The sequence below is a fragment of the Alligator mississippiensis genome, chromosome 9 (genome assembly GCF_030867095.1).
Source record: "Alligator mississippiensis isolate rAllMis1 chromosome 9, rAllMis1, whole genome shotgun sequence".
Lineage (NCBI taxonomy): Eukaryota > Metazoa > Chordata > Crocodylia > Alligatoridae > Alligator > Alligator mississippiensis.
The window spans coordinates 42961118-42984618 of record NC_081832.1 but is presented as its reverse complement, the minus strand read 5'-3'; the positions used below and the strand labels follow the sequence as shown (position 1 = coordinate 42984618).

At 48.5% G+C, this 23501-nt stretch overlaps 1 protein-coding gene across 3 annotated transcripts in view; it reads left to right on the top strand.

Annotated features, from left to right (window-relative positions):
* Nucleotides 1–23501, top strand: part of SLC4A9 (solute carrier family 4 member 9) — an 80388-nt gene that overhangs the window by 5281 nt on the left and 51606 nt on the right. For all 3 annotated transcript variants that reach the window (XR_002090098.2, XM_019487110.2, XM_019487109.2), the window contains exons 2-7: nt 9545–9705; nt 13235–13384; nt 14796–14857; nt 19575–19732; nt 22814–22901; nt 23231–23385. Coding sequence is in view for 2 of the 3 variants with exons in the window: in XM_019487110.2 (XP_019342655.1) it covers nt 9545–9705; nt 13235–13384; nt 14796–14857; nt 19575–19732; nt 22814–22901; nt 23231–23385 (774 nt within the window). In the remaining variant the exon portion in view is untranslated. The remainder of the gene's footprint in view (nt 1–9544; nt 9706–13234; nt 13385–14795; nt 14858–19574; nt 19733–22813; nt 22902–23230; nt 23386–23501) is intronic.

The following is a 23501-nucleotide window of genomic DNA, read 5'->3' as shown; positions in this document are numbered from 1 at the left end:
AGACTGCAGGAAGGCCTTCAATACGGTATCCCACCCCATACTGGTGAACAAGTTAAGAGGCTGTGATGTGGATGACTGCACAGTCCGGTAGGTGGCGAATTGGCTAGAGGGTCGCACCCAAAGAGTCGTGGTAGATGGGTCGGTCTCAACCTGGAAGGGTGTGGGCAGTGGGGTCCCGCAGGGTTCGGTCCTTGGACCGATACTCTTTAATGTCTTCATCAGCGACTTGGACGTGGGAGTGAAATGTACTCTGTCCAAGTTTGCAGATGACACAAAGCTATGGGGAGAAGTGGACACGCCGGAGGGCAGGGAACAGCTGCAGGCAGACCTGGATAGGTTGGACAAGTGGGCAGAAAACAACAGGATGCAGTTCAACAAGGAGAAATGCAAAGTGCTGCACCTAGGGAGGAAAAATGTCCAGCACACCTACAGCCTAGGGAATGACCTGCTGGGTGGCACAAAGGTGGAAAGGGATCTTGGAGTCCTAGTGGACTCCAAGATGAACATGAGTCGGCAGTGTGACGAAGCCATCAGAAAAGCCAATGGCACTTTATCGTGCATCAGCAGATGCATGACAAATAGGTCCAGGGAGGTGATACTTCCCCTCTATAGGGCGTTGGTCAGACCGCAGTTGGAGTACTGCGTGCAATTCTGGGCGCCACACTTCAAGAAGGATGCGGATAACCTGGAGAGGGTACAGCGAAGGGCAACTCGTATGGTTAAGGGCCTGCAGACCAAGCCCTACGAGGAGAGACTAGAGAAACTGGACCTTTTCAGCCTCCGCAAGAGAAGGTTGAGAGGCGACCTTGTAGCTGCCTATAAGTTCATCACGGGGGCACAGAAGGGAATTGGTGAGGATTTATTCACCAAGGCGCCCCCAGGGGTTACAAGAAACAATGGCCACAAGCTAGTAGAGAGCAGATTTAGACTGGACATAAGGAAGAACTTCTTCACAGATCGAGTGGCCAAGGTCTGGAACGGGCTCCCAAGGGAGGTGGTGCTCTCCCCTACCCTGGGGGTCTTCAAGAGGAGGTTAGACGAGTATCTAGCTGGGGTCTAGACCCAGCACTCTTTCCTGCTTATGCAGGGGGTTGGACTTGATGATCTATTGAGGTCCCTTCCGACCCTAACATCTATGAATCTATGAATAACTAAGACAGGATATAATGAAGGCCTGAAGAGATTTGGTTGTGATGAAGTCAACGAAAGGAGGATTATAGGTAGGACTTAAACTGCAAGTATGGAGTAGAATGTTTAGAACAATACAATTAGGAATTCAGTCTTGGTTGCATTCAATTTCTTGAATGCCAAGTTGTCCAAGCAGAGAGGTGAGAAAGATAGGCTGAGACAGAGGAAGGGAAGGACACAGTTTTTTGATGAGGAGAGAGATTTGAAAATCCCCATAACAACTGAAACCACAGATCTTCACACCAGCATAGATCCCAAGGCCCAAATTCAGTTGGGCTGTGAGCATGTCTGGGGGCAAAAGGGGGTGCAGTTGAATGAGGCCAGAGTGAGTCTACATTGGAGTAGTGTGCCTACTGAGAAGGAGGATAAAAGGGATGTTATCCCAGCTTGAATTCCTTTGAGATTCACTCAAAATTTGTTCTCTAGTCTGATAAACTGATACCAGAGTTCAGAAAACTGGGGACTTATTTGCTGGGCCAAAAGCTGATGCTGCTAGAATCATGGAAATGTAAGGCTGGAAGGAAACTTAAGATCTCATATAGTTGAATACCCTGCAGGACCTTCTCTAAACAGGTTCATGATTAAAGTACTGCAAGTGCAATCCGGGTGATACGTGGAAGGTACCCCTTCTCCAATTGAAGGGATGTCAGTGGGTGCGTGTATGTTGTGGGAGTATGGCTACCAAGCTGTAGGCCAGCTCATCTCCTTTTCCTACAGAGCAGAGCAGAGACCGAGAACCCAGTGATATTTAACTATTTACAGGTTTAATGATACAACATAATATAAAACTTATAACCATGAACTTTACACATATACATACATGTACATATATCTATATCTATATCTATATATCTATATCTATTCTAATATTATAAAAGCTGTAGTCTGTCTGTCTGTCTGCCTGTCTGTTCATTACGCTTTATTTGCGCTCCGACTGGCTGTCTCAGCAGCCAATCAGAGTGCTCTCAGAGCGTTTGGCCTGCAGGTGGTGGCGGCAACACAGTGGACTGCCAACATGACAGCAGGGACAACAGGGACAGAGGAGACGGGGGAGTGGGGACAGTGCAAAGGGGGTGGGGAACATTTCTGGACCCATGGCAGTGGCACGAGGGAGGTGGGGAATGGGCTCAGGCCTACCATGGCGTGGGGGAAGAGCAGGCCCTGATGCTGCCATAACAGTGGGAACAGAGGGGAAGGAACAGGAGAGCAAGGCCAGTACAGCTCCTGGGAGCCAGTGGTGATAGAGTGGACAGAGTGAAGGATGAGGCCAGCATCCCTGGCCTCGCCCCCCACCCCTGCTCCTTGGATGCGGCGGTGGCACAGAGTACTGGGTGGTGGCGCTCCGTCCACGCTCCCCACCCCCTGCCCATCATTCATGGGGAGGGGAGACAAGCAGATGCAGGCCAGGTGGATGGGGGGCAGGGGAAGCAGGCCCAGACCCAAAACGGCAGCAGGAAGGGTAGGGAGGGCAGGCAGGGTGGTGGGGCATCATGCTGGGCCTGGCCTAGCCCAGCCTGGCCTGACCCAGCCCTGCATCGGCAGTGGGGCAGGCCCAGCCCCAAAATGGCAATGGGCATAGCTGGGGAACTGCACCGGGCCCAGCCTGGCCCTACAATGGCATTGGGGTGGGGGTGCACAGGGCCCAGCCCAGTCCAGCCCTGTAACAGCAGCAGGCAGAGTGGGGGGAGAGGAGCACCAGGCCCAGCCCCACAACAGCAGCGGGCAGAGGAGGGGTATCACCAGGCCCAGCATGGCCCGGCCCCACGGCGGCAGAGAGGGTTGGGGAGCAGGCTCAACCCTATCGCAGAGGGGAGGAAAGGGGGAGCAGGCCCTGTCCCTGAAGGTGAAAGGGGGTGGGAGGGCCAGAGGTAGGCCTCTGTCCCCGCTTTCACCCCCCACCCCCTGTCATTCTTGATGGGCATTTGGCTAGTGTGTGTATGTGTGTGTGTATGTGTGTGTGTATATATATATATATATATATATATATATATATACACACACACATACACACACACATACAGATAGATAGATATATACATATATATACCTCTCTCTAGATATATACATACACATACACACACAAATGTTATTTACATATACAGGTTTACACAGGCAATAGCTCTTTTTAACCTTGAACTCAAATCAATGACAGGAATATCACGGGCCAAGGAGGAATACTCCTCCTTGACCCGTGAGTGTAGGAGGGCCATTAGGAAGGCCAAGGCGGGGGTGGAGCTCAGGCTGGCAACCAGGACTAAGGACAACAAAAAGTCCTTCTTCAAATACATTGGGAGTAAGAAGTGGGCACCGGGTAATGTAGGGCCCCTGTTAGACTCAAATGGTAATCTTGTGGGTACACCAGACGAGAAAGCCGAAATCTTTAACAAGTTCTTTGCCTCTGTTTTCTTGGACAGGGAACAGGACAGCTCTCCCACCACAGGTAGGGGCAATCATGAGGATAGCACTGCCAGGCCTTGGGTCTGCGCAGAAGTAGTTATGGATCTTCTGGAAGGGCTGGATGTTTTCAAATCTGCGGACCCTGATGCCCTCCACCCACAGGTGTTGAGGGAGCTGGCGGAGGTCATTACTGTGCCCCTGGCCTGGCTGTATGAGCAATCGTGGTCCACGGGCCAGGTGCCCAGAGATTGGAAACTAGCTAATGTGGTCCCCATCTATAAGAAAGGGAGGAAGGAGGACCTGGGAAACCATAGGCCCATAAGCCTCACATCGGTCTTGGGGAAAATCCTTGAAAAAATCATTAAGGAGCACATCTGTGAGGGGCCAGCAGGGGAGATCATGTCCAGGGGAAATCAACATGGGTTCATCAAAAGCAGGTCCTGCCAGACCAACCTGATGGCCTTTTATAACCAGGTAACTAAATCCCTGGATGATGGTGTCGCCATGGACGTAGTCTTTCTGGACTTTAAGAAGGCCTTTGACACTGTCTGTCACCCCTTTCTCATTAATAAACTGAGCAACTGTGGCATTGATGCCTACACAGTTGGATGGGCCAAAAATTGGCTGATGGGGTGCACCCAGAGAGTGGTGGTGGACGGGTTGTACTTGACCTGGAGGGATGTGAATAGTGGGGTCACCCAGGGCTCGGTCCTGGGGCCTACACTGTTCAACATCTTCATCAGTGACTTGGACGAGGGGTGGAAAACACATTGTCCAAGTTTGCTGATGACACCAAGATGTGGGGAGAGGTAAGCACGCTCAAAGGGAGAGAGAGGCTGCAATTAGACTTAGACAGACTACAGAAGTGGGCAGATGGTAAAAGGATGGGGTTCAATGTAGATAAATGCAGGGTGCTGCACCTGGGGAGAAGGAATCCACAGCATACATACAAGCTGGGGAGCTCCCCCTTGCGAGCACGGAGGCAGAAAGGGATCTTGCAGTCATTATTGACTCCAAGATGAACATGAGCCGCCAATGCCAGACTGCAGCCAGCAAAGCCAACCACACCTTGTCGTGCATCCAAAGATGCATCTCAAGCTGGTCCAGATAGGTGATACTCCCCCTCTATGCGACATTGGTCCGGCCTTAACTGGAGTACTGTGTTCAGTTCTGGGCACCGCACTTTAAGAAGGATGTGGCCTGCCTTGAGAGGGTTCAGTGGAGGGCCACCCGCTTGGTCGGAAGGCAACAGGGCAGACCCTATGCAGAGAGGCTGAGGGACCTGAACCTGTTCAGCCTCAGCAAGCAGAGGCTGAGGGGGGATTTGGTGGCAGCCTACAAACTCATTAGGGGAGATCGGCAGCAAATAGGAAGAGCCCTATTCTCCCCAGCAGCGCCTGGGGTGACGAGGAATGATGGCCAGAAGCTGCTAGAGAATAGGTTCAGGTTAGAGATTAGGAGGCACTATTTCACTGTCAGGGTTGCTAGGATCTGGAACCAACTTCCTAGGGAAGTGGTCCTCGCTCCTACCTTGGGTAAATTCAAAAAGAGGTTGGATGAACACTTGTCTGGGGTCATGTGATCCCAGCATGTGCTTCAACCAGTGGCAGGGGGTTAGACTAGATGATCTATTCAGGGCCCTTCTGACCCCTAACTACTATGAAACTATGAAATATCTGGCAGTGATGGGACAATAATTAAATGCATACAAGAAGGTTACACCAAATTAAATACACATATATACAGATAACCCACGCAATGAGTTCAGATATAAAGCAGCTTACAGTCCTTTACAGTACAACACTAAGGACACAGGGTTACAACAGGAATCCCAGCAGCATAAGGAACAGCAGCGGGCGGGGCTGGGGCACAGAGGCTGTGCCCAGAGAAGAAATAGCAACCCAGGGAAAGATCACGATACTTAACAGAACATCATTACCCTCTCCCAGGTCACTCAACTAGGAGCTCCTCAGGGGCTTCCCATTGATCACGGCAGTAAGGAAGTCCCCTCCAGCTCTCCGGCCCTGTGCCCTGATCTGTGCATCATGGGACCTCTGCTGCTTGTAGAGTTTGGGACCCAAGCTACCTCATGCAGTCCTGAAGTCCCATCAGCTCTCCAGCCCTGTGCACCAATCCATGCACCGAGGGCTCCTGCCTCATGCAGGGTTGCGGACCCATGCTACCTCATGCAGCCACCGAGGTCCCATCTGCCTCCAGATCCTCCATGCAACGACCTGTGCACCATCGCTGTGGCTCCCTCTGCAGCAGGGCAGGGATGCAGCCACTTGCTGCTCCCCACTCAACAGAGGCATTTTCAGGGCACTTCTGGGGCCACTGCTCTGCCCCACTGGTCAGCTCCACCAGCTCTTCTCAAGCCCCGTCTTTGTCATTCCTTATCAAAGCTGCCCATGTGCTCAGCACGTGGGTTTTTATTCCTGCTGGAAGCTCTGCTCCAGATTGGGACTGGACCAATCAGGAAGCCTGAAAAGTTAGTTCTCTCTCAGGTCCTCTCTTTCACCTCAACACTGGGTCAGGGTGAAGCTGCCTTCCTTCTGCCTTCCCCTGACTGGTAGGGAAGGGAAAACTGCTTCCACCAATGGGGTCCTGAGCCCTTTGGATGCAAGCTAACAATCCGGGCTTCCAGTGAGGCCACTGGCCAGCCTGCCACGCAGGTTTTCTGCATTCAAAGAGAAATTCAAATAAAAGAACCCAAGGACTGAGGCATGGACTGTGCTGTCCTGCTCATTTGGAGACATCATCTTAAACCTGAGACTCTAGGCTGTGACTGGATCTCACAAGTGCTTGGCACTTTCCTCTGCTGGATATATGTAACACATGACTCTGTGAGTTCAGGACCTTTCACTGTGACCTATTCAGAGGAATGGTTGGGCATCCTTTCCCTGTATGCAGATTACTCTGTCATGTCACACTTATTTTGCAGAATTGAAGCTAGCATTCATTGGAACAGATTTCCAGACTGTTCTTAATACAAAGGAAGCCTCTGTGTGTTGTAGGAGTTTGAATGTTTGGAATCTGGTAACATGCATGGGCGTTATATGGCATTTCCCATACACACTGAGGCACTCCCTCTGATGAAGTTTAGATAGCATTGCTGCCTTCATTGCCTGAAGCAGGAAGGTAGATTATTAAATACCTGTTTTTAAAGAAATATCCATATTTTCTCATATATAACATGTGCCTTTCTCCCCAAAAACATCAGTCCCCCCAAATTGGGTGTATATTTTAAGCAGGGAACCTGTTTTATTTTCTGCAAGAAGCCAGCTGGGAGAGGCATGCCATGCAGCTGCCAAGATGACTACAGTAGAGTCCTGTATTAATCTTCTTACAGCCATGACTATTAATCCTCTCACAGCCAAGGCTATTGGCTGAGCACTATACCTTGTGTCTGAAGCAGCAAGTAAGCTGCTGGTAGTATCTTGATGAGGCTTGTGATGTGGAAACACTTTATTTACAGGAATTTATGTAAAGAACTACTTACAGTAAAGAACTAATTAGTCTTGCTACTTGCAAGGGTCTGGGGACTAATGTTGTGTGACAGAAAATAACTCCTCTTGGAAACATAAAGTATCCAGTAAGTATAGCTTCCAGGAGACAGTCTGGATGAGGCAGCTGTCACCAGGAACTTCCTGGTGCCACATGTCCTGGATACTATGTTTCCAGGAGGACTTACTGTATGTCACAGTTGGCTATGACTCTGGAAATGTCTTTTTTCTACATTCTGCCTTCCAAAAACAAGGTGTTTGTTTTATTTGGGAGGGTTATTATATGTGAGAAAATATGGTAAAAGCTCAGTTTTGAGCTGGTGAAAAGTGCCTGGCTGATAGTCTTGGAACCTGATGTAGCCTGGGTACACCCAGGGGTGTGCCCTGTCTGCCAGTGGAAGGGTTGGGGTGGTCAGGCAACAGTGCTGAGAGACGGGCCTGCCACTGGGAACCAGGAGCGGTTCCCTCTCGTCTCTACAGAGCCAGGCCAAGACCAAGCACTTAACTATATACAAATATATTGCTACAATAAATAAATATGAATAAAAAACATTAAATATTTACAGTAAAATCAGTATGTGACACCATATACAATAACCTGCAATCAACATATTGTACCACTTTGAGGGATTTCAAAAACATAAATCAGGTGATTCACAGCATATGCAATAATTAACCTCCCTGCACAGAATAAGCATTAACACTTTGGAACAGATAAGTCAAGGCATCAACCCAATAAACACATATTAGCATCAATTTAGATAACCCAGGTAAAGTGAGGTAGCAATTCCATAGACGTACACAGGCAACAATACAAGTATGTTCTGATAATAGGCAATAAACACACATAGGCAATGAAGACAGATAAACCTCTATAAACTCCCTTAAGGAATACCCAAAACTATATTAACCTCTACAGTACAAAAAAACAACAATCACAAAATAAGGGGGTGCACTCAGCACCTCACGGGGGGTTCCCAGGAGCCCCTCCCCTTTAGGGCCCTGGGATGTGGACACACCCCTCCCACAATGGAGGAGGGTGGAGGTGGCAGACCCTCCTTTCCCAAGCTCACCTCCCCTGGGGGACCCACTTCCCCAGCAACTCCCACTCCCACTCTGAAGCAGCCAAGGCTCGTCCCTGGTGGCCAGTCCCACAAGGGCCTCTCTCTGGTGGCGCCTCTGGCTCCTCTCAATGCCCCGCACTAGGTACCCTGGGTGCTCCCACGGGAGCCAAGCCCTTACTAGCTCTGGTTCCCTCACACCAGGGGCCCTTCTCTTTCCCAGGCCCTGCTCTGGGCACCAGGGCTCTTTTAGTTTAATGAAGAGCCACACTGCAGGGCTCCGGTTACTTGGCTTAGAGCCGGGGCTAACTTGAGCAGCCTTGAGCTGCTCCCAGGGCTGACACTCTGTGTGCTGACCTGCACACCGTGTGGGGCCCAAGCAGCCTCGAGTTGCTCCCAAGGCCAGCTCTCTGTGCACCAATCCATGTACCACTTACTCAGCCGCTTGCTGGGTTCGCAGGCTCAAGCCACCTTGAGCGGCTCATAAAGCCTGAGCACCGTGCACCAAATCGTGCACCATCGAGGCTCAGGCTGAGTCCTGAGGACTGTCATCTCCAAATCTCTCTCCTTGCATCTCTCTCCTCCCAGCTTGCTGAGCACACTCCCCTTTTATAGCTTTAGGGGCTCCACCCCCAAACTTCTCTGGACCTGGCAGGGCACAGTCTCAAATCAGGTCCAGACTGCTCCTTGCCCCATCCCTTTGGGGAAAGGGCATGGCCTTGCTTATCCTGGCTTGCTTCTGATTGGTGGATGGGCTCCTCCAATCAAAATTGCAGAATCTCAAGCCCAGGACTCATCCAGAGCTCAAAAAGTAAGTCTGCTACACTGAAATTCTCTAGCTGCTGAGCAGGTCTAGCAGAACCATTGGCATAGTTACATCCACTTAAAGCTCATCTTCGCTCTAATTTGGAGACTCTTATCTTCAAGTGTGAGATGCTGATCAAGTCACCAATGCTCAGCCAGTCTTTGTTTTCTCTACTGATACTCTACTGAGTCTGTATCCCATTGTCAATTCTGTGAGTTATCCTGTTATATGAAAGATACACCTAAGAGGATCAGCATTTGATGGTTTAATACACTGTTCTATTTTCTCTCTGCAGCAACCCCTAAGGATGCAGTATCTGCATCATTTACTGACCTTGGGAAATAATTCACTTCTTAGGCAACTTTATTTCTGACAGGTTTGTGAAAATGGGGCTTATGAACTGCAGTGCATCTTCTTGTTTCACTCTTCCCTGACAGAGACATTTGCTCAGTGAGTTATGTGGCTTCCCGCACTGGGAGGCAGCAATTTCTGTATCCCTCTGGAAACCACATATTGCTTCAGCCTTGGGCACTTCCATCAGTTCTGAACAATGGGGGTTCTGATGATGTCCTTTCTTTCTCTTTTTGCAGATGGATTAAGTTTGAGGAGAAAGTGGAAGATGGGGGCGAGAAGTGGAGCAAACCTCATGTCACAACCCTTTCCTTACACAGTGTGTTTGAACTAAGAACATGCATAAAGAAAGGGACTGTCCTTCTGGATTTAGATGCTCACAGCTTTAAGCAAATAGTTGGTATGTAGAAACTGTGGAGAAATCACTTCTCTGGGATGCAGCCATCCTGGGCTATGTGTTGGGTTACTAGGAGCTCCTTAATTAAAAGCATTGACATTTGATAGCAAGGTACATACATACTGGACTTTATTATTGAGACAGCAATAGAACCTCAACGTCCCAAGTGAGGCCAGGGCCTCATTGTGCTAGGCAGTGTGCAGACACATTGTAAAACCCAGTCCTGCAAGCTTTCTGTTTAAATGGACTAAACAGACAAAGGAAGCCCTGTGTTAAGGTCACGTCTGGATTCTGCAGCAGAGCAGGGACTTGAGTTCCATCTAGGGTGTTGTTAAGTAGAGCCATAACCGTAAGTGCATTTTATGTCATGACTTTAAAGTCTTGTCCACAGGGCTGAGTGTAAAATCTGGTATAGAGTATTTTGGAGACATCTCTTCTCCAGTTGTTTCAAAGTCCTGGCTGAGAATCTGGGAGATGTCTTCAGGATTACACTAAAATCAAATGTAGCATCATTTCACTATCCAAATTACTAGATGTTTTTCCTACTATGACAGTGCAATTTTCTTAGTAATCAGTAGGTTTCTTCCATCTTTAGCTTTGATAAGTCCATTGACTTGAATGGAAGCTCTGGGTGTGGACTAAGGATAATGTAAAGGCCTGGGTCTTTGGGGCATCTTTGTTAGGGCTCCATAGGAAAGAAGATTAGGACTAAGATGCCAATTGAGGCAGGAATGTAAGCTACTTACATTGCATATTGTATTGATGGGTTTGATAGACTCTGCATCACTATACCCACACCAGGTAGAAGATAAATCAGGGTGACATCTTCAAGACTGGTTGTTTCTGAGAGGCATAAGCCTTCATATACGACAGCCTGCTTCATCAGATGCTATGAATGGACTTGAAGAAGGAAAGCGCTTTTAGTATAAGAAATCTAAATACAAAGGAAAGGGGAGGGGGGAGAAGGCACTGCTGATAAAAACAAAAGGTGAGTTGAAAAGGTCAATAGAGATAAAAAGGCAGCAGTTAATACATAAAGTCATATAGAAATACACAGCTGGAGTTAAAAGCTAGTCCAGGTAATGGAATAAGAAACCATTCTTTATTGAGAATATGTTGAGAACACTATCCAGTCTGTGGATGATTTCTTGTCCTGCAATTTCACGTTCAAGTTGTTTTTAAAAGCTTTTGTTTAAGGACAGCTACTCTGAAGATAGAGATGGAATGTCCGGGGTGGTTTAAGTGTTCTGCCATGGACTTCTGTGTGTTTTTGGAATTGATGCCAAATCAGGGGCCATTTATTCTTTTACATAGGGATTGCCTCATCTGGTCAATATAGACAGTAAAGGGGCACTGTAAGTAGGTAATGGCATATATAATGTCAGTAGAGGAGGTGAACAAACCTTTGATGCTACATTTCATGCAGTTTTTTCCAGTGATAATTTGGTCTGTGTTGATAAGGGGGCACACCTGGCATCTGTAGCTCCAATTCTTATCTGGTGAGAATTGGAGCTAAGTAATCTGTTGCTGGAGAGGCATGATTTGAGGTTGGGAGGCTTGTCCCCCTATGGCTACCTTGGGAGGATGATCATTTTTCAGGAGGGGTGGGAGGTCATCAATGATGTGTTCCAAGTATTGAAGCTGGGAGCTGTAGATCAGTGGTTCTCAACCTTTGGTATCTTACATACCCTCTGCCAATTGACGCGGCAAAAGCAAAAATGGAAGTCCCACCATGGCACTTCTGGTTTTGCTGCCACTAGCTGAGTCCCACTTTTTCCACCACGACCCAGGGCAAAGCAGCCTGTGCGGGGCCTCCCTCCCTATCCCCTGGCACACTGACGCTGGGGAGTGAAAACCCCAGTATGCTGGACACAGTGAGAGGGGCGGCAGCCAGAACTTCCAGCCTGAGCAGGCAAAGACACCTTCAACCTGCTGGGTGGTGGGGCTCGGCCAAAACCAAAATGCAGCCCCCGTGTACCATGGCTTGAGAAACACTGCTATAGATGACAGCCAGAGGGATTCTATTGTCCTTGTCACAGGGTTGGTATTGTAGTAAGTCAAAGCAAAGCCTGAGCCTGGCTGTGTTGATTCAAGAGGCTACAATTTTGGGTTTATACTGTAAGTGTAGAAAGCCCTGCTCCAGATCCCTAAGGTGTGCAACCTGGTCAGAGCAGATTCAGTTGTCACTCAGAGCTTAGCTGTAAATTATGGATCTAGTAGAGTGCAGAGGATGAAAGCTAGTGGTATGGGGGTAGCTGTAGTGATCAGTTGTTTTTTGGTTTCCTATACAATGTACACTATTGCCTACAAAAGCTCATGCCTTTCTGAACCAGTTCATTTCTAAGGTGCCACCCTGCCCTACCTTCTACCAGACTGCAGACAATAGAACTAACCGCCCAAGCACCAACCCAAATAAGAGCTGTGCTCAGGAGTTCTACTCCTTGAGTCTAGGAATAAGTCTGGGGTTAGGATTCTATCTGTTGAACTTCAACATCCAAACATCTCCAGATTTCCCCTACTGCCAGTGTTGTATTTCTTCTGCTGATCTTGGTGAGCTGGGATAACTCCTGAGGTGCTGGTTGATGAGGCAATTAGAGGGAACTAATGACCCACACCTGCCTAGCCAGCTGACAAGAAGGGGCAGGGCCTGGCTCCTATATAAATCACAGGCAGGAGGCCAGGAGGCAGTTCCCTGCTGGCAGACAAGGAGGAAGGAGTTCTGCCTGTGCGAGCAGAGGCCTGAATGTATCAACAGTGAGACTGGTAAAGGATGGAGCACCCTAGGGGTGGCTGGATTAATGTTATAGCCGGATGGCTGGAGTTTGTGTTGTAGCCTAGGGGCTTGTGTTTTGTGTGCTGGTTGTAACCGGTGGTTTGGGTAAGGCTAAGAGGGGATGGAGGAGGCCTCATAGGGGACCTGTAGCAGCATGGGAACCCTAGCCCCAGAGAGAGAGGGGGCAGCGAGAAGCCCCAGAGAGGGGCAGAGATTGCTGAGTGCCGGAGAGGGTGCAGAGAGAGATGGGGCCGTGGAGAGCCCAAGCGCCAGAGGGGGCGCAGAGAGAGACCGAACAACATCAGTTACATCTGCAAGGCTTGGGGTGTGGTACAGGGGTGGTTGGAGCCACGCATAGCCCATAAGGCTGGGGTGTACAGAACACCCAATACAGGAACAGGACGAGTGATAACAGGAGAACCGTGGCCAAGAGTATGAAGGGCAGCCTCCTTATAAAATACATAGGATATCAAAGTCGTGGCAGAAAAGAATCTGAGGGTGCTTGTCAGCAGCTTGGCACGGTAAAGGAGGCAGCAGGGGAGAGCACGGCGACCCTGACCGCCTTCCTGTTACACTTGGATGCAGAATTTTATCACTTTCATCAATTTATGACCATGGCACTGACTCACTTCAAAGCTACACCAGAGGAGCACCAATACCCAGGAAATCCATATGGTTGAATGAATGCACTTTGAGAAGGGGGAAAAAAAGTATCTGCCACTTAAACGAAATCACTGATGTCGTCATTTTGCATTCAAGAGCAGGTGATTGCTGTTCAGATTGAGGAGCACACCCTGAGACCAGAACTGAGGAAGAAGCTAACACATGTGCTGCTCCGCAGACCCCAGCACCACACCACAAAGTCTGAGCTGAGGGCAGTGGCTGAGCTCACTGTTGCCTCCTGCAGAGGTAGGGGCTCAAATCCTTGAAGCTATGTCACTAGCTCTAAACTGAAACCGAACAGGACCCTAAGCTTAGAAAACATCTGCTAGTATGAATCTTTTAAAAATTAATGAGTGGAAACTTAGGGACCAGGTCCTGACCTGAGAGCAGGCTGCCAGACAGAGTCTGACAGACATTCTAGCACAGTTAATGCCATGGTTTGGTACATGGTTAATTTGCCACAATTAAGCATTTTGGCAGACTTCATTTTAGTGTCTCAAGATTAAAAGATCTTGGATGCTGAAAGTGAGGGCCAGGAGCACTGGCACAGCCAAGTAGAGGTCCAGAACTGGAAGAGTGAGGCTGCAGGGCAAGGTTAGAGTTGATTCACAGAGCATGACAGTGGTTTTAGGACTGGAATGACCTAGGGTGAGGAGCATTGGCAGAACTTAATGGATGCCCCAGGATAGGAGATGCAGGGTGTGTCTACATGTGCAATTAATGTGTTCCTGGGCACCCATCTGAACATGCACCCATTGGGAGCAAATTTGCAGGGCTGACAGTAGGCATGGGCTGGTCCCAATCTCCACAGTGCAGGGGGAGTTGTCCCAGCTCTGGGGGCAGCTGCCTCCCACCCACAAGGAGATCAGGACTGGTCCCAATCTCCACAAGGCAGAGGGAGCTGTCCCTACTCTGTGGTCAGCTCTCTCCCAGTCACGTGAAGATCATGCCTGGTCAGCATCCCAGTCAATGTCTACATGTACACTTCAGCGCATTACTTAATACACCATTTATCTAGTACTTGTATATATTGGTACCAGCAAATGGCATATTATATTATTTTCATCAGAAGTAATTGCTGTGCATGTGTAGACAATGATGCTTTACTGCTTATTAGATTAGTCTAATAGTAAAGCATCTCATGTAGACTCACCCACAGTGGTGCAACAGGTCAGAATTCCAGCACATTGGCAGAGCCTTGCAGGCACTATTACACAGCACCTGCCTGCACAGTATGTGACTGAAGTTAAGTGCTATTACTCTCTCATCTCTATAAGCCAGGGCTGGGAAAAATGTGCCCTGCGGGCTGGATGCAGCTTGCCAAGCCATTCTATCCGGCCCACAGGGCCCCTAAAAAATTTAGAAAATTAATATTAATCTACCCTGGGCTGCCTGTCATGCGGCCCTCGATGGCTTGCCAAAACTCAGTAAGCGGCCCTCTGCCCAAAATAATTGCCCTCCCCTGCTATAAGCACTAAATGCACACGCTATTTTAAAAGCAAAAAGCTATAGACACTTTTCTTCTAGAGATCTTGCCTGTAGGAACAAGTCTAACCAATGAACAACTAGGCTTTAATGATACTGCTTTGCGTACCCTTTACGCTTGTATGTTCCTTTGTCCTTCCTGTTTTTAATGTTTTGTCCCTTTTCCTTGTAGGAAAAGCTAGTAACCTGACAAATCGAGGAGCTGATGTCTCAGAAACACCCCTTAAAGAACAGGTAAAGAAGGCAAAGCTGGACAGAAAACATTAAGTTGTTAGTATAGCTGGATGAAATGTGTAGGTTTGTTCCCTAAAAAACTTGACTTGTGTTCATGCCACTGTGTGTACTCCTAGAGGGATGATGTGATTTGTGCATGGGGCAGGGGAAGTTGTGGACTGCCCACTGTGGGCTTGGGACTCCCTGCCCTGCTGCCCTACCCCTGGGGGCTGCCATGGCCCAGCAAGCGGGACCTGCCATGGAAGGGCAGAGCAGGGTGGGGAAGCTCGCTGCTGCCAGCACTGGGAGCCCTGTGCCAGCTGCACCACCATGGCAAGGTGCCCCCTGCCCACCTGGCAGCAGCAGGGACAGTGACAGCAGCAACAGTGCAGAATAGTGCCCCCTTAGGCAGGGGGCATCTCACCTTGGCGGTGCAGCTGGCACAGGGCTCCTGCTGGTGGCATCACGAGGCCTCCTTGCCCTGTTCCACCCTACCATACTGGGTCCCACCTGCTGGGTTGCAGAGGCTCCCAAGGAGGGGGCATCGGAGCAGGGAGCTCCACGCCCCACAGTGAGCAGTCTGCATCTTCCTCCATCCTACATGGACTCTGCTAAGCTCCTATCTGGCTGAGCTGCCTGTGGTGGGGGAGCAGGAGGGAGAGGGGGAGCATGCTCTGCTTGAGAAGAGCTCAGGCTGGGGGCCCCCTCCATTAGGGCTGGAGGGTGCCGGGGGCTGTGGGTTGGAAGTGAGGGGCACCAGCAGGCCCAGGGGGCTGCGGTTTGGTAGTGAGGGACAGTGGCAGGGCTTGGGGAGGCTTTGGCTTGGGAGTGAGAGGCAAAAGCTTGGGAAGGGGCAGAGCATTGGCATATCAGGGCTGCTCAGTACCACAAAGCAGGGAGGGCTTAGCTGAAGTTGGACCCACATTCTGGTGAGTGAAGGGGACAGGGGGAGCTTTGATTTTTTCCATGATAAAAAAATCAAATGCCAAAACATATAGGTATTTAGAAATTATTTTATTATAATGACTGAGGCACTGGTAGGCTTCCAAATTGCTTTAAAATTGTAAATGTATCAATTAAATATTGTGTTCAACTGATACCTATATTATATATTTATTTTTTTTTTATCAGAGAATTTTGGATTTTTTTAAACATAAAAAACCAGGATTCCTAGTTGTGAGTCCCATGGCTGCAGGGTAAAATGGGAGAAGTCTTGCTGGGGTGCTTACAGTGGCTATGCATGGGGGTGCATGAAATTCCCTCCCCCCCCTCCCCCCAGTTGCTGACTGGCTGCTGGGGGGGGGCAATGCCCCCCCAACTCAGGAGACACCAGTCATCCATGGGTACTTAGCCCATAGAAGAGAATGGGCTCATGAGGCAATGAGATAGTCAAATTGGATATAACATTGTACTAGTTCTGTTCTGAGCCAAAAAGCCAAATATTTAGGGCTTAAAAACATTGATTTTTTTCAACAATAAATACATTTAAAAATCCACAGCAGAACCTCCTTTCCTTAAAAAGTTGTAATAAAAAATCCCCCTTCATGCTGGATCCAGTGTCTGTGGTGACTTGAGAGGGTGATTTGTGTCCTGGACTTGGTGCCACAGGTGCTGGATCCAGCATGCAGCAGGGGGGTCCTGGACTGGCCCTGTCTAGATGCTGTGTGCAGCACTGGTCCCAGAGTGGATGCTGCATGTTGTGTGTGTCCCAAACCAGCCAGGGTGGGTGCTGTGTGCAGCTCACATTCTGGGCCCTGCACGTGGGGCTGGTCCGGCTTGTGCTGTATGTTGTGTGTGGGCAAAGTTAAGACCCAAGGGCAGCACCAGGGGCCAGATGATGGGACTTTGCTAGCTGGATCCCACTTGAGGGCCATATATTTGACACCTCTGTTATAAAGCAAAAGTGTGTCTAACAGATTTGTGGATATAGATGTTTATATCTTCCAGCAATTGGCTCAGGTAATCTGGCAATTGTTGCAGTTATGATAATGGCTGTTTGGTGGCTTACTCAAAAGGAGTTGATGGGTTTAATTCTGATCCCCAGAGGCATAACAGGACAGCTGGGCACCCAGGGTAGTGGCAACGCTGAGACAGGAGCAACTTTCAGCTGTTGCCATGCTGCCAGCCTGGCTGTACAGTCATGGTAGCAACGATTATTTTTCTGATGCTTCTCCCACACCCCAACAAATCAGTGCCTAGTGCTGCTGCCTCAGTTGCCCCACCTTAATTATGGTACTGCTGATTTCTAATGGAGAAACATCCCCCCAAAAATGTTTCTAATGGAGAAACATCCCCCCCCAAAAAAATCCCACATCCCCCAAAAAATCCATTTCAACTTGTCCTAGCTGGAATCTACACAGAGAAACCAAAGTCCCAATGGCATGAGAAGACTGAATTCACTTTATCCTTAAGTGTGGGTTTTTTTCAGCCTAGATTTGAGATCTCTTGATGGAGTAGTGTGCAAGGGGCTTGACCATCGCTGCCCATGCTGAAATACCCAATGGGTGCATCTACACGTCATTATGGCGATGTTGTTACTGCGCCGTGACTTAGTACTTCCTTTTGAAAGTACTAAATAGCAGTGCAGTAACAGCCCCTACTGTGCCGTAAGTGGAGCGCATGATTATTTTTAGTAGCTACTCCACCGTAGCAGTGCACTGTAATCGGGGAGTGCATTGCTACCTCAAAGTAGCTGCTGGTCACATGTAGATCCCCGTAGTGCATTGATAGGGTGACATAATGTTATATGTAGACATGCCCCATGGGTAACTTAAAGAGTGCAGCCTCCAAGGCTAGGGACAGACATTCAAAAAGCTGGAGCCTGAATTGATTCAATATTTGAAAGTTAGTCTAACCTGGCTAGGCTAAATCAGTTTTGTAACCAGACAGACATCCCAGAAATGCAGGTACATGCCTGCAGTGACTCAGGCTAGAAGCCAGGGAGCTCTAGAGCAGCCCTCCCTTCCTTCCACAGCATGGAGCTAAGGGGCGTGTGGCCAGGCTCTGGCAGGAGCTCTGATTAGCCCAGCGGGGAATTGATAACAGTGTTTATCACCCAATTAAGAAAACAACAGAGGGACATTACCAGTTACTTGTTGATTCTGCCTGTTGATTCGGCAGGGACTGTAGCTAGCATATGGTCTGCTAGCTAATACACAAACACCTCCTCAGCAAGGCAGAGGGGAGTGGGGAACTCCTGCTTAGCAGGGAACTATGATGGGAGTGAGGAAGCAGCCTGCAAGTCTCTGGAGCTCCAGCCAGGGAGCAGAGGGGAGTGACCAACCCTGCTATGGATCAGAGAGCCCTGCCCAGCCCAGAGAGCATGCTGGGGTTCTGGGGGAGTCTGGTTTACCTTAAACCAGCAAGGGGGCTGGGACAGACATTGCATAAACTGGTTTGAGCCAAATCAGTTAAGTCTGATACTACATTCATCCAGGTTTATCTCAAACCAGTTTCAGCCATTCTCAAACTGGTTTATGTGCACTGACCTGTTCTGGTACAGGTTTAAACCAGTTTCTGATCACTTAAACCGGTATATGTGTAATGTTTGTCCCTAGCCCAAAAGCCCAGCCAGTCAAATACGCTTCATCAACACTAAGAGCCAAATACCATTTCACCTCTGTATGTCTAAGTGTCACTTATGTAGCCATAGAAGAGCCATCTTCAGTGCTTATGCAAACTTTAGATTCTGTTTCCCTGGCCCTGCCCCCCTGGAGCAAAAACCATCCCACTGCTGTTTATCCATTTCATCCGATGACTGTTAGATGTAAAATGCAGAAACATGCTGCAGAAATATGATGGCCACTTACATGGCTAGGGAAATGGCACTTAGGTGTATAACAGCAAAATAGGATTTAGTCCTAATTTACCTTGAAATTATGTTCACAACTGTAACTGCCTTGTGTTCACAGAGCTTGTAGCAGGTCATGGGGGGTTTAACCCACAAGTGGTGCCCTTTGGCAGCCACTTGTGACCTGCAGGGCTACAGCCTTCCTGTATGCTATTCCTGGGGTTGTCTGTAATGCCTTGATCTTAAGCAATTTGAGAGGCAGTCCTCAATGAGTCCAGAGCAACACTAGATGCTGCTCTCTGCTCTGATCATCATGGGGCACCTCTAGATGAGCCGATCAATAGCACTGCCCTTTTCCCTGGGCTTGCTAGCTCACCAATTAGTCCAACAAAGTTAATGCCCTCACATAATCTCTTGTATTAGGCTGATATATCAATTACTGTTAAATCAGGACCTTGCCTGCTGTTATTAACTCCTTCTTGCCTCCCCTTTCAGCCTACTTGCAGAAACCTGTTATCTTCTTTGCCAGCAATTCTGCTTAAGTACAATAATGGTCCCAGGTATAAACCAAATATAAATAGTCCCCAAACAAACAATACCAAATCAGTCCTCAAAACAGAAAGCCTTTGTTTCAGGGCCTTGCCCCATTCCTGCTGGTTGATCCCAGTTACAGTCCATAACAGACCTACTTACAGTTTCTTCTGCAGTCTCCATCAGAGCTCCTATCAGTTTTCTTGCCTGAATCAGACTGACCCTTTTAGCTGCAGGGCTGGATTTATATGCTTCCTAGGCCCATCTCTTCCAGGTTCCATGTAAAACAGTTTATCTTGAAGGAGTTATGTCCCTTATCCCCTCTTCTTCCATAATGGGGTAGAGGCTGCTATAACACAGATTATTTTGTTTGCAGCTTTCTGGACAGCTGGACTAATACATTTCATTTTATTTCAGCTAAAAAATCCGTTCAAGAAGAAGATCCCAGCTGGGGCTGAAGTGTCGAACATTCTTGCTGGAGAAGTCAACTTTCTAGATAAGCCATTTATTGCCTTCATCCGACTAAAGGAGGCAGTGGGACTTGGGGCCTTGACTGAGGTAGCTTTCCCAAGCAGGTAACACTCAAACAGAGACCATCTCTGTAGAGACTCTTGGGCCTTTTCTTTTTCCTTCCTATCTCTTCAGTTCCTCTGCATATCACACAGACATGTCAATGGTTTGGAGCACAGAACTGATTGGTTCAGGATTGGTAATATAAAATAGAATTTTACTTGCTGAGAACTAAGTGTAAATCTTTCAAAAAACCAAGCATAAAGCCTCCACTGAAATCCCTAGGGAGATGTTCCTTCTTAATGTAGCTTATCATGACATCTAGTTAGGAACTGATCTTGTGGGTATCACTTAGTAAGAGACACTGAGGAGAATCTCACAATTCTCCTCAATGCCGACTTATTTCCCTACCATAGCACTGGGTCTCTGTCAGTGGGTGTGATATGTCCTATAGCTGTTCCTGAGAGCTGTTACCTGCTTCCTTTGTGCTCACCTGCCACACCTTGATCTAAAACAAATAGAGGGGAAGCTGAGTGTTGCAAAAAAGGAAAACAGAGCCCTCTTAACAGGGAATACATGGTCTTCACAGGGATATACCTCCCCTACACCCTGTCCTCACCCCACCTGCTGGGATGGATCTATGATCTTTCAAGTATGCCCAAGTCTTTTGACCCCTGGCTCACCCAATTTCCCACCACTTATTTAGACCTTTCCAAGTCACAAATTCCCCAGGGCTCAATTCATATGCACACTCTAGACCAAAGGGGTCCTTATTTATGGCTATTCACTCTGAGATTCCAGCATCAATCACTAAGTCCTTGTACTTCTTTGATTGATGGATTTTTTTTTATCAATTAATTCTTTTTTATGCCTCCTCAATCACATGTTCACTGTCCTCGAACTTATCAAATCAGTGAGCCTTCCTTAGTGATACCCTTCAGCCAGTCCCACCATTGCCAGCCTGTCAGCTCAATAAACTGGCTCCCAGAGAGGCTTCACAGCCACTCCCTGCACAAAGATGCTTACCTCATGTCCCAGTCCCAGCACCGGTGGGATGAGTGGCTGACACTTTTCTCCACTGGTTACTCTTCACCGGCTTCTGCTCCAACTGCCCAAGGCTTGTCTCCAGGCTGGGACTCAGGTCCGTTGTGCTCCTGGACTCTCTCTGTGCCTCTGCACAGAAATGCACCACTCTCCTCTGGGAGACCATGCACTCCCCTCTCCAGGGGTGTTATGATTTGGCCCTCTCTCCTTTGGGCCCGCTGCACCTCCCAGGGGCCAATCACCCACAGCTCCCCAGGCATATGGCTGCCTGCAGCTGGGGCCCACTGGCACTTCTAGGGTTATTCCAAGATGGACTTGCTGGCAGCAGTCAGCCAATGACCCTGGTTGCACTCGGGGTCCTGCTCATAACAGGGTCTGGAGAATGGCTTCCTGTTACAGTATCCATTCTTGAAAGTGGCTGACTGAAGGAGACATGGTCATGAGTATCCAGTGGCATTTCTGCTGTTGGAGTGCCTGTCCCATGCAAATCCAAGAAAGTCAAATGAGATCAATGTCACTTTATCCCAATTTGTGTGTCCCTGTCATACAAATGTATCTTCCTATTAAAGGATAAATTTGCTGGGAGCTGCTCTGGCGTCAGTGTAACATATTCATGGTCCCCTATGGGACTCCTAAATTCTACCAGCACCAGGAGCCACATAAACAACTTCCAGGCTGACAGTACAGGGTCTCTCAATCATATTTCTCAATCTCAACTCAGGTATGCTGCAGGGCCCCACCTAAAATACTGACACTGTGCTGTCAGTCTCTCCTAATAATCTACATTTGGTAGAAGCAACAGATAGGACACATACAAAGTAGGTCACAATTTCCCACTTGTTGCCAGAATGGAATAACAGGGGCCTGATGGGGCCCTGGAGCGTGAAAATCAGGGGAAAATCCTGCACTGGCCCACAAGGGGCTAAATAAGATGGGTCTCAGTAGTGAAGCTTCTCTAGCACTAGTTGACTCTGTGCTAGCAAACATTTTGCAGATGATTTCTGAAGACTTGGCAGCTTTGGTTGCATTGTGTAAGCAGTGAGCTGGAAACAGGAAGAGCCTGATTTAAAAAAAAAAAAACTTTTGCTTTATAGAACTAAGCCCTGTGCTGCTGGTGCTGTGGCTTCTACACAAAACAAACCAAACTGTCTTGTGAACTGTGTGGGATCTCAGTATCACCACTTTCCTTAGACAGACAGCCCTCTCATCCCTTGATTCCTCCTTCCTTCCAGCTGCCTTGATGGACAGCACAAGGGCTTCATATTTACTGACGGGATTTTCCAAAGCCCTCACCATTGGTCTAACTATGCTGCTGCTAAAGTCAATGCCTTACTACTCCCACTGAATTCTACGGCAGTTTATCATAGTTAACTCTAAGAAGCAGAGGCATAATGGGCAGTGTCTGTGCCCTAGGTAAACCTGGCAAGAGAGCTGGGGGTGAGGGGGAGGGTAGCAGGTGAGGTGTCACTGCTGTGCACTGGAAGGGTGGGGGTTCCAAGACCAAGGGTGGGTGTGGGACTATTACCTATGCTGGGGACTCAAAAGCAGTCCCTGGCTGCTGTAGTGACAACCACAGCATGGTCTGCTCACCCTGGTTGTTGCTCCTACAGCAGCAGAGCTGTGTTCAGGCATCCAGTTGCTATGTCAAAAGCAATGCCATCGGGCTGCTCTTTTTCCAGGGACATGGACTCCTTGGGGGTGGCGGCCAATTCTGGTACCTCTCCTAAGTTGGTACCTGGGGCTGGTGTCCCAGTTGCCCACCCCAAGATACACTATTGCTAAGGATAGCCCAACACTATTTTAGACCAGCACTGTTCACCTTTCATAGATTCATAGATTCATAGAATCTATGAAACACTAGTTCACTAGTCACTGCAGAGTTCAGAGGATAGGTAATGGTAATACATGTACTTCAATCTGACAAAGCCTTCATAAACCACCTTCCACAGCCTGGGGGACCATGTTCTCTTTCAACAGCATGCCAAGACCACCTCAGAGAATGCCTCAGTCTCTAAAACACCGAGTCCTGCCTGTAGGAAGATCTCTGAAAAGGAAAAGAGCAGTTACTCTGGAAATCTGTGTTGTTTCTGTGTTCCCTTTAGGTTCCTTTTCATCCTCCTGGGCCCCAGAGCCAAAGTGAAAGCTTACCATGAGATTGGAAGGGCCATGGCCACGTTACTCACGGATGAGGTGAGTCCATATGTCTGGAAAAGTGCTGTATGTATCTAGAAGTTGTATGAGGTGTCAGCATTAGCCCTTTGTTCCCTGTGTGTAAGGCAAGCTAGAAAAAGCTAATGGGAGGCAATGGGTGCTCTCAGTACCCTGCTAGCACTGCCAAAAGCTGGCTGAGCATGCAGGACATGGTGGGTTATAAGAGTCCTTACTTCAGATCAGGACAGAAGTCATGCCCTAGCAGTTCCTCTGCTTATACCTGTGCAGGGCTGGTGCACATAGTTTTCATCACAGACAGTGGCTGAGCACAGGGATGGATTTGATGGTATAAATGCATTTCCTTCCAGCTCTTCCAGAGAGTTGCTCATTGGGCTCAGGACAGAGAAGACCTCATTGCAGGAATTGATGAGTTTCTGGATGAGCTGACAGTGTTGCCTCCAGGCAAATGGGACCCAACCATCCGAATCCCTCCACCAAAATGCCTGCCCTCTCCACATAAAAGGTACCAAGGGATGAGCACCCAGCAAGCAACTAGGTCTCTTTTTCTAAAGATCAGAGGTAGGCCCAAGGCACAAAGTAAAGCTCAGCACTAGGCATTTAGGTCCAGACCAGATCAGC